We start from the raw sequence: 13,903 nt of genomic DNA on the forward strand, positions 1-13,903 counted from the left end.
GCAGAAGGCAGGACTTAATTATCTTAGAATTCTTCATTATGTGTTTTACTCAATAAAAAAACCAAAACCAAACCCGTTGCCGTCAAGTTGATTCTGACTCATAGCAACCCTAAAGGACAGAATAACTAGTTTTGTTTTCTGCACTTAGTTTGCATTTGCTAGAATTTTATATAAACAGGATCATATTATGTACTCTGCACCCAGTTCTGTATTTAAAGCATCCAAACTAGTTTAGAGGTAGAGGATACCTAATTGTCCAACATGACCAACTCAAAAGGTTAACTCTCTGTCTTGAATATTCCTACCTCTTCCCTGAATCACCTACTGTGGACATATTACAAATTACCTAAACGTTTCTTGGCCTAAGAAGCATGATATATTTATGATTCACTTAACATTGCTCCGGTTTTGCCTTTTCTACAGACTAAAATTGCTGATCTGAATTAAAGAAAGCTCCTCAAGGCGATTCTGACCAAGAAGGAATACAATGTCTATTATGTTAAACATGGTAAGTAGAAATCTTGTCTGCAACCCCAGCTCTATTCCTCACTGTGGGTGACTTTTGGTACCTTTATCAGGCACCTACTAGTACCAGACACTGTGGGTGTAATGACGCCAAGGGCCTTCAGTCTGATGGTAAAAGCATGTAAGTAAATCAGTGGTTCCAACTGCATGTAGAAGTTCTCTGGTAGATGGCCCAGAGGCCTGAGAGAAGCACAGATATGGGCCATCTAAACCAGAGTGGTCAAGAAAGACTTCCTGGAGAAGGTGATCCTGTAATTGTGTTTTATAAAAGATAACTTTTACAGTGTCTTGTTTATATATTCTCTCTCTTACAGGCTCTATTAGCTTACATTCTCTGTAATCGTAGGCTACCCAGCTGGTATGTGCAATATAAATTCAGATCGATCTAAGTCCAGAGCCTCTGTTCCTTCCACTGTACCACGGTGCCTCCCAATAGTTTTGATACGATCTACTGTACTCATTTTGAGTCACTTACTTACCAAACTGGCTGGCTTTAAATTCTAGAGTGGGAAGGTAATAAGAAAGTCACAGTACAACAAAAGAAATGTCATCTTTTTCTTATTTCATAAGCTTTTTCTTCTTTCTTTACACATTTCTACTAAATGGGTCCTGTACTATTTCCTAATGATACAATGCTAGCACGTTTTGAACCTCAAGATACATCAAACGCAATACTATGGGCATGTCTAAAAAAACTCTGAGAAAGCTGAGTGTTATTCCACATCTCGATGATGAAGAAGGCTTTTACTAGTCCTTGGGTAATGAAATTCCCAAGATAAAAATCTTCTACAGAAGGTACCCTGCCTCTGATTCCCCTAAAGGTGGTGTACTGAAACTGACCTACGCAGGGTTTAAAACGCTGTGTACTGTAAACTTTACTATTTCATGCCCTCGACTTTTCTTGAGCTACGTTTAAAAACACTCAGCACATAAACTTGGATTTTTTTTCTTTGTCAGAAATGAGTTTTAACTAAAAACAAAAATTTAGGCTGGGTGTGGCATTTAGTAAAATATACTTACCTGCTTGCTTCTAGTGCAGATGTTTCTTTAGAACTTTGAGAATTTAAGATTTTTTCAATTTTCTCAACTGATCGAATAACTTGTATAAGCCTTAACACACACATCTATAAAAGTAAAATTGAAGCAAAAACAAAACAAACAAGTTATCATGTTAATCTTAACTACTTTATTTCCTCATTCTAAATGCATGAAAAGACAAAGTCAAAAGCTAGCTTGAAATATTTAAAGCCGTCTACATTTTGAATATTCTACATAACACTGAATTCCCAAGCATGCAAATCTTAATACTGGTTTTCTAGAATAAGCATACGTCAACACTGCAAGTTTAGTTTTTAAAAAGTAGACTTTTTATTTCTCGTATTCTGCATTCTTATTCCTTCTTTTTCTTATCTCATATGAATGTCCCTATGTGTACTATATTCATTTCCTCAGTTCCTTTCTTGCTGTTTTAATTTTCATTTCTGATAATATGTATCCTCTACCCTTATATGTGAGTGATATGCCTAAGTGTCAAAACAAATAGTCACGTGAGTGACTAGTCAGTGAAGATACTTATTACACAAGGCAAACATCTGATAACGCTTTGCTAAGCAGCTCTTCAGAGGGTTGTGGAAAGGTCAAGGAATAATACAAACACACTTATCTTTAAAAGAACAGAAAAAATAAAAAGTCATCCATTAGACAAATAGTTACTGTGCACTTATTATGTACCAGACATTCTTCTAGGTACTGGGACATGAGTGAGTAAAACAGGCAAAAATCCCCTGCTTTATAAAGCTTATGCTCTTTTCTAGAAACATGCTATATTCTTGAATTCTTTGGACAAAAGCTGAGAGGGAATCCAAAGAAGAATCAACAAGTAGGTCTCCAAAACAGACTTCTCTCCCTTGAGATGTGAAAAAAAGCATGCTAATAAACTTAGAAAAGGTTGGAAAGAGCAACAGGCCAGAGTGAGAAGTCTTGAATTCTAATTCCAACTCTGCCAAGATAAAATCAGAATAAAACCAGAAAATAAAACTGAAGCATACAGGCAGAACCACTGAATAGTAAAGGCAGTGCACACAGAAGTATACACAAGGGGAAAACAAACAAACAAATGTTGCAGAATGAGAAAGCAAAACTCTGCTTTTTTAAAAACTATAAACCTGCAGTAGAACATTAAAATCATTTGTTTTAGAAAGCCCACTAACTCTCTAGTCTCTAAAATACTAATAAGGAGATCTTCTTTACAGGGTTGTTAAAAAATAATACGCTTGTTAAATTTTAAAGTGCTTCACCGATGCCAGTTATTACTGTCCTCTTTTGAAAAGTGAGAAACTTTAATTTAGTGGCCACTTGGGTAGCTCTAAAATTCTTTTGCTTCAAACAGATAACATTATAAAGCATAAATATATACATGCAAAAGACCTTTGGGGAAAGAACAGCTTCACAGCACTGAAATGTATGAGAAGACATGACAAGAAAGCTTTCAGCTGGTATGTAACATGAAATCCAAAGTTCTCTTTAAAAATGGTAATATTGCCATGAGTAAATTAAAGCACAAGAAGAATATGCAATTTTCCTTTTTTTTTAATTAATTACTCCAAACCACCCCTCTTATTACCTGGACTTGAATTAGACCAGGAGAAGGCCTGGGCTGACTCTGTTCTACCCCTCACTAGCCTTGCTGAGCTACTGTTTCCTAAAATGTGAAAGAGAGATGTCACCTTTCTTCTCTCTAAAGTTGCCACGAAGAGTAAATGAAACCATAAATGTGAGAATGCTTGTAACTATAAGGTGATATACAGAGTCAATGTTTTAAAGTTACAGTACTTGAGTATACCTTCTTCTTCCTAATGTCTTCTTGTTTAGACAGGCGTTCATCTACTGCCCGAATTCCTTCACTCACAGACGATCTAAGACTCTTGAAAAGAAAAAAGAAAATGTACTGTAGAAATTGTTCTGTAACATTATTAAATTAACCTTTTAACTCAGTTCCACAAAACTTAATATCTACAGGTCATCTTATGTAGATATTGGCAAAAATACAAAATATTATTTAGACACGATTGCTGTTCAGGGAACATATAAAATTTAGGGGCAAAATGACATATAAATGCAAGGTCAAACGGGATTAACTGCCAAAAGAATAATAATATATACACAATGAATTTCATAGGCGCTCAGGGTAGAAAAAGGATAATCTGAGTTAGAGCCTAGGCAAATTCTATGAAGGGAATGGCCTTGAGTCAACTTTGGAAATCTCTGTATGCTGAGAAGGGTGGAGAGGAGATGATGCGAAAACACAAAAGGCAGGAAGGTAGAAGTGAGTCTGATGTGTTCAGCATCAGTGAGGCATACACCTGAGTGCGCCAAGGCTTCAGTGTGGGAAGAAGTAGAAATGGAGTTGGACAGATGGTGAGGGGGTTAAATTTAGGAAGACTTTGATTTGATAAAGTGTTTAGGCTAGATTCTACAGATTTTAGAGAACTAAAGAATTTTTAAGCACTGACATACCTTGATGGAAATGTTCTTTTGGAAAAATTAGGAATGAAGAAAGAGCTAAGGAAGAAGATGGCCAGGAAAAGGGAGAAGCTGTAAGTGGAAAAACATGTCCAGAAGCCAAGGAAAGGCCCCCTGAGAAGAGGAGAAGCCTTCGGAGGCTGTGTGTAATCACACAGTGCGCCACAAAAACCATTTTCCCTCAACTCCAAAGAAAAGTATTTTAACAAGTTGGGTGTGTGTGTTGCCTTTATTTAATCAAAAAAGACTTGAACATTTGAAAATATTTCCTAGTTCAAGGCAGAGTTCAAGACTTAGTTCTAAGAATTCTTTCCTGCCTTCCCTGCCTCTGGACTCCTAAGTTCTGATATTTCTGCTATTTTGCATTTGTTTTCCAGCACTATACAGGTGCTAAATATTTACTTACATCATCTGCTAGAGCCCTCTAGGGGTCAGACGCTGTCCTGGGGCTAGGTGAGTAAGGCCGTGCCAGCTGCTGATGAGCCGGTAGTGAAAAAGACATTATAATACACTAAGTTTAATGACAAAAACAGGAGTGCTAAAGCAGTCTAGAAGTCAGGCCCCAACACAGACTGGAGGTGGGGAAAGGAAGACAGCCCAGTTTTCTGTAGGAAGTGATGCCTGAGTTAGGTCTGCTGTCCATCCAGACAAAGCCCCCATTGCCAGTGGCTTAGAGGTGGGCAGTCCCATTCCCACAACAGGCATTTTCTCAGGGAAACATAAACTATAACACTTATTAAGTATTACATTATTTTTATATTATCTTTCAGTTACATCATAGGGTAAATAGCTTTTGTGGACTGGTCCAGGAAGCTATGAGTAAAATATTGCTTGGGAAAATACTTTTAAAACTACAAATTTTAAAAATATAAGCCACTCATAAGTTGAGGAGCAGTTACAGGAGTGATGTGCCATTAATAAGCTGAATTTTCACATAGCCTTCTACTCCCTGACAATTTAAAGCTGTTTATTCTGAGAATCTGTCATCTTCAAAATAAACACGCTTTTTTAGGTTATAATATAGCATGCAAAAAAGAGAATGATTTATAATTTTTGGTGGGGGGGGGAGTAGGTGGGTACTATAACCACTGACCATTCAAAAAAACCTGACAGATTAAAGGCATTCTTCTTTGAAGAGGCACACAAACACATCGCGCTCTGTGGTAGACCGTGTGGTATTATTTGAGAGCTTACCAGAACCTCTTCTCGTAATTGTCCCAAAGGCACAGAGAGCTGATTGAGGGCTTTGTCCATGCCAACCTAAAGCCAATCATGTTGACATAATAAGCACGATGCAATCAAGAGTAATAGGTAAGTATCTATTATCACCAAACCAAAAACCCACTGCTGTCGTGTCGATTCTGACTCATCGCAACCCTAGAGGACAGAGTAGAACTGCCTCATAGGATTTCCAAGGAGCAGCTGGTGGATTTGAACTGCCAACCTTTTGGTTAGCAGCTGAGCTCTTAGCCACTGCGCCATCAGGGCTCCTTAATGATCATAACTGTACTGAATTTAGGTCATCCTTGTCGTATTACAAAAAAGGAAAACCACAGATCACTAAGTAATTAGTTTAATAACAGAAGAGTTATTTTGCCAAAAATATTACTGATAGAATATGAAAAAACTTTATATACATGAAAGCTATAGAAATAAGGAAAGTCATAATAAATAAAATTCTCCTTATGCACAATTTGCCTTTGGATAAAATTTTTAAATGAATTTGAAAAATGTCAACTGGAGGTGAATAGCTGTCTGTAATTTATGATATTCAACCAGCTGATGCGAAGTCTCCTCTCATAAGCATTATTATAACCCTCAAGAAAAAACTCAAATTAAGTAAAATAGAAATAAAATTTCCAGTTTTCTAATTCTACTAGAACATTATCTTAGTTGTACATTTCCCAAAAACAAATATGGTTAATTAATTTTAGTACTTTTTGAAATTCTAACAAAGGTGGCTAATGCCTGTCCTTCTTTGGACAAATAGATTTAAAGAGCAAATTAAAATATGAGCAGGAAGGCTAAAGGCAAACTTTGCAAGTACTAAAATGCAAGGATTTCTAAACTACTTTTGCAAACAACTAATGCTGTTATTACAAACCACTTTCATTTTTATAAAACCAAATCTCCAATTAACACTGGCCAATGTTCCCTCAACCTAGCTCTGGTTAGCACATGTACCTGAAAGTAAATTAAGCATTTCCTTAAGAATGGCTGATACTTTCTCTTGCAAATTACTCTAAATCAGTGAGATTTCGTGGAAATCAGTAAGCAATTAATAAAAAATAACCACTCTGATATGACTATCTTTTTCACTTATATTTACTACCTCATTGAAAAAAAATAATCAAGTTAGAACAGTCTCAAATGAGTAAAAAATAAAAATATGTATATAAAAACATACACCAAGAAAGTCCGGTTATTTCATTAATGAGATTAGTGATCTCTTCAAGTATATGGGAGGAAAATCAACTAAAAGGTTTTTAAAAATATTCAGCATTTTTAAGAGTAAATATGAATGAGACAGAAAGTGTATGTGTAAATGTATTCATGGGTAGGAAATGTGGACTTAAAGTTTACCAAGTTTGTGGAAAGGTTGACAAAATCTGCATAATCCTTGTTGATGAGTTCAACCATGGCAGTCTTAAGAAGTTTATAGTAGAGTTCAAGATCATCTCTAAGTTCTTCCAGCTGGACCCGTTTCCTACAGTCAGACACAAAATGATCAACATCGAAATCTTCCTGAAAAATAAAACCAGAAAGAAAAAATTTATTGTAATGACATCACATTTACATATAAAAATAAAATGTGAAAAAAGAATAAGAAAGAAATCCCATTCCAGTCTTTCCTAAGGCTATATTGCTATATTACACAAGATGACATAAAGATGCTGGCTCACAGCATAACCCTGATATCAAAACCAGGTAAAGACACCACAAAAAAGAAAATTACAGACCAATATCCCTCATGAACTTAGATGCAAAAATCCTCAACAAAATTCTAGCCAACAGAATTCAAAAACATATCAAAAAAATAATTCACTATGACCAAGTGGGATTCATACCAGGTATGCAGGGATGGTTCACCATTAGAAAAACAATCAGTGTAATCTATCACATGAATAAAACAAAAGACAAGAACCACATGATCTTATCAATTGATGCAGAAAAGACATTTGACAAAGTCCAATACCTATTTATGATAAAAAGTCTTAGCAAAATAGAATAGAAGGAAAATTCCTAAACATTATAAAGGGCATTTCTACAAAGCCAACAGCCAACATCATCCTAAACAGAGAATGACTGAAAGCATTCCCCTTGAGAATGGGAACCAGACAAAGATGCCCTTTAACACCACTCTTATTCAAGATTGTGCTGGAGGTCCTAGCCAGAGCTATTAGGCTACATAAAGAAATAAAGGGCATCCAGACTGGCAAAGAAGTAAAGGTATCTCTGTTTGCAGATGACAGGATCTTATACACAGAAAAACCTAAAGAATCCTCAAGAAAACTACTAAAATTAACAGAAGAGTTTAGCAGAGTATCAGGATACAAGATAAACATACATAAATCAGTTGGATTCCTCTCCACCAACAAAGAGAACGTTGAAGAGGAAATCACCAAATCAATACCATTTATGATACCCCGTAAGAAGATAAAATATTTAGAAATAAATCTAACCAGAGACATAAAAGACTCATACAAGGAAAACTACAAGATGCTACTGCAAGAAACCAAAAGAGACCTACATAAGTAGAAAAACATACACCTTGCTCATGGACAGGAAGACTCAACACTGTAAAAATATCTATTCTACCCAAAGCAATCTATAGATACAATGCAATCCCGGTCCAAATACCAGTGACTTTTTTTAATGAGATGGAGAAAAAAAAATCACTAACTTCATATGGGAGGGAAAGAGGCCCTGGATAAGTAAAGCATTACTAAAAAAGAACAAAGTGGGAGGCCTCACACTACCTGATTTTAGAACGTATTATACCGTTACAGTAGTCAAAACAGCCTGGTACTGGTACAAAAACAGATACATAGACCAATGGAACAGAATTGAGAATCCAGACATAAATCCATCCGCATATGAGCAGCTGATATTTGACAAAGGCCCAAAGTCTGTTAAATGAGGAAAAGACAGTCTCTTTAACAAATAGTGCTGGCATAACTGGATATCCATCTGCAAAAAAAAAAAAATGAAACAAGACCCATACCTCACACCATGCACAAAAACTCACTCAGAATAGATCAAGGACCTAAATATAAAATCTAAAATGAAAAAGATCATGGGAGAAAAAATAGGGACAACGCTAGGAGCCCTAGCACATGGCATAAACAATATACAAAACATTACTAACATTGTACAAACACCAGAAGAGAAATTAGATAACTGGGAGCTCCTAAAAGTCAAACACCTATGCACATCCAAAGACTTCACCAAAAGAGCAAAAAGATTATCTACAGATTGGGAAAAAGTTTTTAGCTATGACATTTCCGATCAATGTCTGATCTCTAAAATCTGCATGTTACTGCAAAAACTCAACAACAAAAAGACAAATAACCCAATTAAAAAATAGGCAAAGGACATGAACAGACACTTCACTAATGAAGACATTCAGGTAGCTAACAGATACATGAGGAAATACTCACAACCATTAGCCATCAGAGAAATGCAAATCAAAACTACAATGAGATACCACCTCACTCCAACGAGGCTGGCATTAATCCAAAAAACACAAGATAACAAATGTTGAAGAGGTTGCGGAGAGACTGGAACACTGATACACTGTTGATGGGAACATAAAATGGTACAATCACTTTGGAAATTGATTTGGCGCTTCCTTAAAAAGCTATAACTAGAACTACCATACGATCTACGATCTAATAGTCCTACTCTTTGGAATACATCCTAGAGAAATTACAGCCTTTACACGAACAGATATACGCACACCCATGTTCACTGCAGCACTGTTTAAAACAGCAAAAAGACGGAAGCAACCAAGGTGCCCATCAACGGATGAATGGATAAATAAATTATGGTATATTCACACAATGGAATACTGTGCATCGATAAAGAACAACGATGAATCTGTGAAACATTTCATAACACGGAGGAATCTGGAAGGCATTATGCTGACTGAAATTAGTTGGTTGCAAACGGACAAATATTGTAATGAGACCACTATTATAAGAACTCAAGAAACAGTTTAAACAGAGAAGAAAATATTCTTTGATGGTTACGAGACGGGGGGAGGGAGGGAGAGGTGGGTTCACAAATTAGATGGTAGACAAGAACTAATTTAGGTGAAGGGAAAGACAACACACAATACAGGAGAGGTCTGCACAACTGGACTAAACCAAAAGCAAAGAAGTTTCCTGAATAAACTGAAGGCTCTAAAGGCGACTGCAGCAGAGGTGGGGGTTTGGGGACCATGGTTTCAGGGGACATCTAGGTCAACTGGCATAATAAAATCTATTAAGAAAACATTCTGCATCCCATTTTGGAGAGTGGCGTCTGAGGTCTTAAACACTAGCAAGCGGCCATCTAAGATGCATCAATTGGTCTCAACCCATCTGGAACAAAGGAGAATGAAGTACACCAAAGACACAAGGTAATTATGACCCCAAGAGACAGAAAGGGCCACACAAATCAGAGGCTACATGATCCTGAGACCAGAAGAACTAGATGGTGCCTGGCTACAACTGATGACTGCCCCAGACAGGGAACATGACAGAGAATCCTGGAAGGAGCAGGAGAACAGTGGGGTACAGATCTCAAATTCTAGTAAAAAGACCAGACTTAATGGTCTGATTGAGACTAGAAGGCCCCCAGAGGTCATGGTCCCCAGACCTTCTGTTAGCCCAAGATAGGAACCATTCCCAAAGCCAACTCTTCAGACAGGGATTGGACTGGACTACAAGATAGAAAATGATACTGGTGAGGAGTGAGCCTCTTGGATCAAGTAGACACATGAGACTATGTGGGTAGCTCCTGTCTGGAGGGGAGATGTGAAGGCTGAGGGGGACAGAAGCTGGCTAAATGGACACGGAAATACGGGGCGGAGAGAAGGAGGGTGTTGTCTCATTAGGCGAAGAGCAACTAGGAATATATAGCAAGGTGTATATAAGTCTTTGTATGAGAGACTGACTTATTTGTAAACTTTCACCCAAAGCACAATAAAAATTAAAAGAAAAAGAAAAGAATGTATATTTAAAAAAAAAAAAAAAAGAGGGATAGGATAACAGTAGGTTCCTGAGAAGGCAAGGGGGGATGGGATCCAAAGCTCAGGTCGAGGAAAGAAAGCTCTCCTAGTAAGAGACAAGGAGGGCAAGAGGATAGGTGCAAATACAACAATCTATGATTGCTATCAGCAAGACAGGAGTTCCTGCTTGATTGGCCTCTGCTATTTCTGTAAAACAGGAGATGAAGTCATATGCTGAGACAGAAGTGGCAGGGCAACTGATGTGGCTTCAACAGCACACTAGGCAAATGGGTCTAATTTATCTTTGTTAGCATGTCACCTCCTCTCTCCTACTACCAATATCTCATGTCCTGTTACAATTATTAGTTGGCTGTCAACTCTAAGATTTCTGTAGTTTTTTAAAGCTGACAAAGCTAATGGTATGATGCTGCCATTACCCCTGCCCCAGGAGATTCTTCCATCTGCCACGCGTGCCTTTTGATCACCTGAATCTTTCACAAACCTGTCCCTTCCTCTGCATTTCTCATTAGATCTTATAAGGACCACTGAAATAAGCAGCCTCCTGAGATCAGTCAGCTCCAGTGTGGTCAATATCACCACATCATTGCCTACTATAAACCACTGTAGCTCCACAGTGAATACTGCATCGAGCACAAACCCCTCAGTGTACTATACAGGACCCATTACAACTTGCCACCCCATCCTATCTACCTTTCCAGTCTCATTTCTCATTTCACTCAGCCACTTTGAACTAAGCGCAGTTTCTCAGAACGCATGTTCTTCATATCACCATGCTCGAGGGCCAAAACCACATATTGTTTATCTTTATAACTTCGATGTCTAAATTGCTGGTTGGCATACAATAGGTAACTAATAAATGCCTGCTGACTGAATGAACAATTACTGTCATTACACTGGCAGACCCTCATCATCTTCAGCACATTAATGAAATAGTTTCCAACAACTGACTGGATTTCAAGTAATCTCACCTCTCCTAATGCAAATCTGATATCCTCTAAATCTATCTAATTACCAAGTATGTTCTGATGAGACACAAATGTAGAAATATAATGTAGACAGCTGCACATAAGCTCGCCAACCATCCCTTCTGCCGTGGAACTATAACTTAAAAATTCTCTTTGAATGAAACACAAATTGCAAATAGCCTGTATCTCCAGGTCCCACCTAGAAAATCAACAATGTTTTACATAGAACAGCTGTTCCACGTATTTTCTTCTACATATGGAGTAGTCACATTTATGAGTACTACAAATTGCATGGTGTATTCAGAGGTTTAAGAGCCAGGAAAAAACCTGGATTTGCTGGCATTCTAGCCACACTTCCAGTTGGCTCTCTCCTATCTCTAAGTTCTCTTTTAGAATTAATATTTTGTGATTTCTACTTCCTGAAGCTGCATTACCACAGGCATTCTGTCATTTCACGGTGAGAAAGGAAATGGGGCTAGAGTCAAAAAGATGTCAGTGTTGGGCCCACAGGAAGTCTGATGAAGTCAAGAGATGCACAAGTTAAGATATTTCTGTACTTCTGGATTCTTAAAGTCAGAACAATATTCCTTCCTTATCCCTGTGTGTGCCCTTTCTCCTTCCATTGTACCTCTCCCAGTGACAAGTCCTTAGTTTGTTCCTTCTACCTTCGCTTCAGGGTAGCTCTTAGCCAGGGGGTGGAACAAAGAGTTTCTGAACCAGAGTCCACTTAACACCTTCTTCTGGACATCCCACTGTGATTACGCTTTTACTACAGTGGTTTAACAAGAACATCAAAGACAAGAGTACATTATTCCTAGGTCTAGAGGATTCTCATGTATAAAAATGATACGGCCACACAAGAGAGCATCCAGATATAAATAGCTTTTTAAAGCCACAGTTTTGGAGATGTGATCTGAATGCAAATATAACAAAGAGACAGGCTGATTAGCCTAGAGAATGAAAAAAAAAATTTAACTTAAAAAGTCATTTAAAAAAAAAAAAGAGAGAGAAATTCACTTGTTCAAAATTTTAAATGTCTACTATGAACCAAAACTTTTAACTTTACAACACTAAAACTACTAAGTGGTGTCAAAAATCCCAATCCTTAGATTTTGGGTGGCTTAAGTGCAGACTCCGAAGGATATCCGAGTAAGTAGCCCAAGTTCCTCCAACCTCTGATTCAAATCCTGAACATTTTCAAAGCTGTACCTGATGAAGCTTTATCAGTAAAATGTTTCCAGTTTACATTTATTTTCTGTAAATCTGTCTTACAATTATCTGCAGGCCAACTTCAGGTTCACTTTATAAAGAGAGGTAGGCCAACTTTAGGAAAGGAGAATGTTTTGCTTTGTTGAACTGCAGCAAAATCTGTATGTATATTCGAATCTTTCAAATATCTAGTTCTAGAGATTTAAGATGAATGTTAAAGCTTTAGACTAAATGCCCTTTTTTGCGACCGTCCCTAGGGTAGGTACATAGGTTCAGAGATTCAAGAAATTCTTACCCAGCTCCCACGTGCAAACACTAAAGAACAAAAACAAAAAAACAAAACCGTTGCCATCCAGTCGATTCCGACTCATAGCGACCCTATAGGTCACAGTAGAACTGCTCCATGCAGTTGGCAAGAAGCGCCTGGTGGATTCGAACTGCTGACTTTTTGGTTCGCAGCCGTAGCACTTAACCACCACACCACCAGCGTTTCCCCTACGCTCAGGGCAGTGGCCAAACAAGATTCTGTCTGACAACAGGACTTGCAATCTGAGTACACTGCACAGTGACACGGTCGGGTGCATACCAAGGTTTTTAACACTTAGCCCAAAACCACTTGCCCAGAACCTTCAAGCCTTCTCACCCAATATGCACGATTTCACAGAAGTGCTTTCTCGGGGCCACACCTGTCAAACCTGAGACCAAGGGTCTGGCCAAGAGATTCACCGCAAAGTGCACCGAGGTCCCCACCAAGGCCCGTCACAGGGCAGGTCCCAGGTCCCACCCTGGCAGGCACTGGGAGAGGGCGTGCGCGGCACAGGACGGCGGCAGGAGCAGAAGCCCCGCGAGAGGGCCCAGAGGGCACAGGAGGGCAGTCACGGCCCGGTTCAGGGACCCGGAGCCCAGGCGCGCACCTTCATGAACTCATCCTTGTCGAAGCAGAGCGTGTCAGGCCCCTTGGGCAGGTTCATCCTACTTTTTTGCATCCCGCCGGCCGCTGTCTCTCAGCGCCGAGACCCCGGCGAGGCGAAGGAGTAGAATGCCACGCACGCAGACGCGGCGGCCGCAGCCACGGCCACTGTCCACAGTCCAAGAGGCAACGCTTCCGCCAACATGGCAGCGCCCGCGCCTCAGCCAATGAGCGAGGGCGCTGGGTGGGGCCTCCTCCGAGCGTGATCAAGAGGGGCCCCGAGCCGCCGCCGCTGCGCTCAGCGGAGCTGTGCTGTCCCCATGCGGCGAGAGGTGGCACTGCTGCCTGCGCAGGCAAATCTGCAAGAGGATGGGGCTTCTCCCGCCTCACCGTTGACGTTGGGAAAAGATATGCCTGCGGTGCACTCTCAGGGTTTTCTCCCCTGAGATATTCCCATTTTGTTATGCTCAAAGAAGTAGTCATGGATGACTCAGGCCTGTCTTCCACTTTTCCGCCCATCATCTTTTTCTTCCTGAT

At 39.2% G+C, this 13,903-nt stretch overlaps 1 protein-coding gene across 2 annotated transcripts in view; it reads right to left on the bottom strand.

Moving 5' to 3' along the window:
• Positions 1 to 13,570, bottom strand: part of COG2 (component of oligomeric golgi complex 2) — a 52,128-nt gene extending 38,558 nt beyond the window's left edge. For both annotated transcript variants that reach the window (XR_007515316.1, XM_049868648.1), the window contains exons 1-5: positions 13,371 to 13,570; positions 6,631 to 6,792; positions 5,242 to 5,307; positions 3,368 to 3,448; positions 1,546 to 1,649 (exon numbers count right to left, since the gene is read on the bottom strand). Coding sequence is in view for 1 of the 2 variants with exons in the window: in XM_049868648.1 (XP_049724605.1) it covers positions 1,546 to 1,649; positions 3,368 to 3,448; positions 5,242 to 5,307; positions 6,631 to 6,792; positions 13,371 to 13,442 (485 nt within the window). In the remaining variant the exon portion in view is untranslated. The remainder of the gene's footprint in view (positions 1 to 1,545; positions 1,650 to 3,367; positions 3,449 to 5,241; positions 5,308 to 6,630; positions 6,793 to 13,370) is intronic.
• Positions 13,571 to 13,903: the final 333 nt, after the last annotated feature.

The sequence above is a fragment of the Elephas maximus genome, chromosome 24 (genome assembly GCF_024166365.1).
Source record: "Elephas maximus indicus isolate mEleMax1 chromosome 24, mEleMax1 primary haplotype, whole genome shotgun sequence".
NCBI lineage: Eukaryota > Metazoa > Chordata > Mammalia > Proboscidea > Elephantidae > Elephas > Elephas maximus.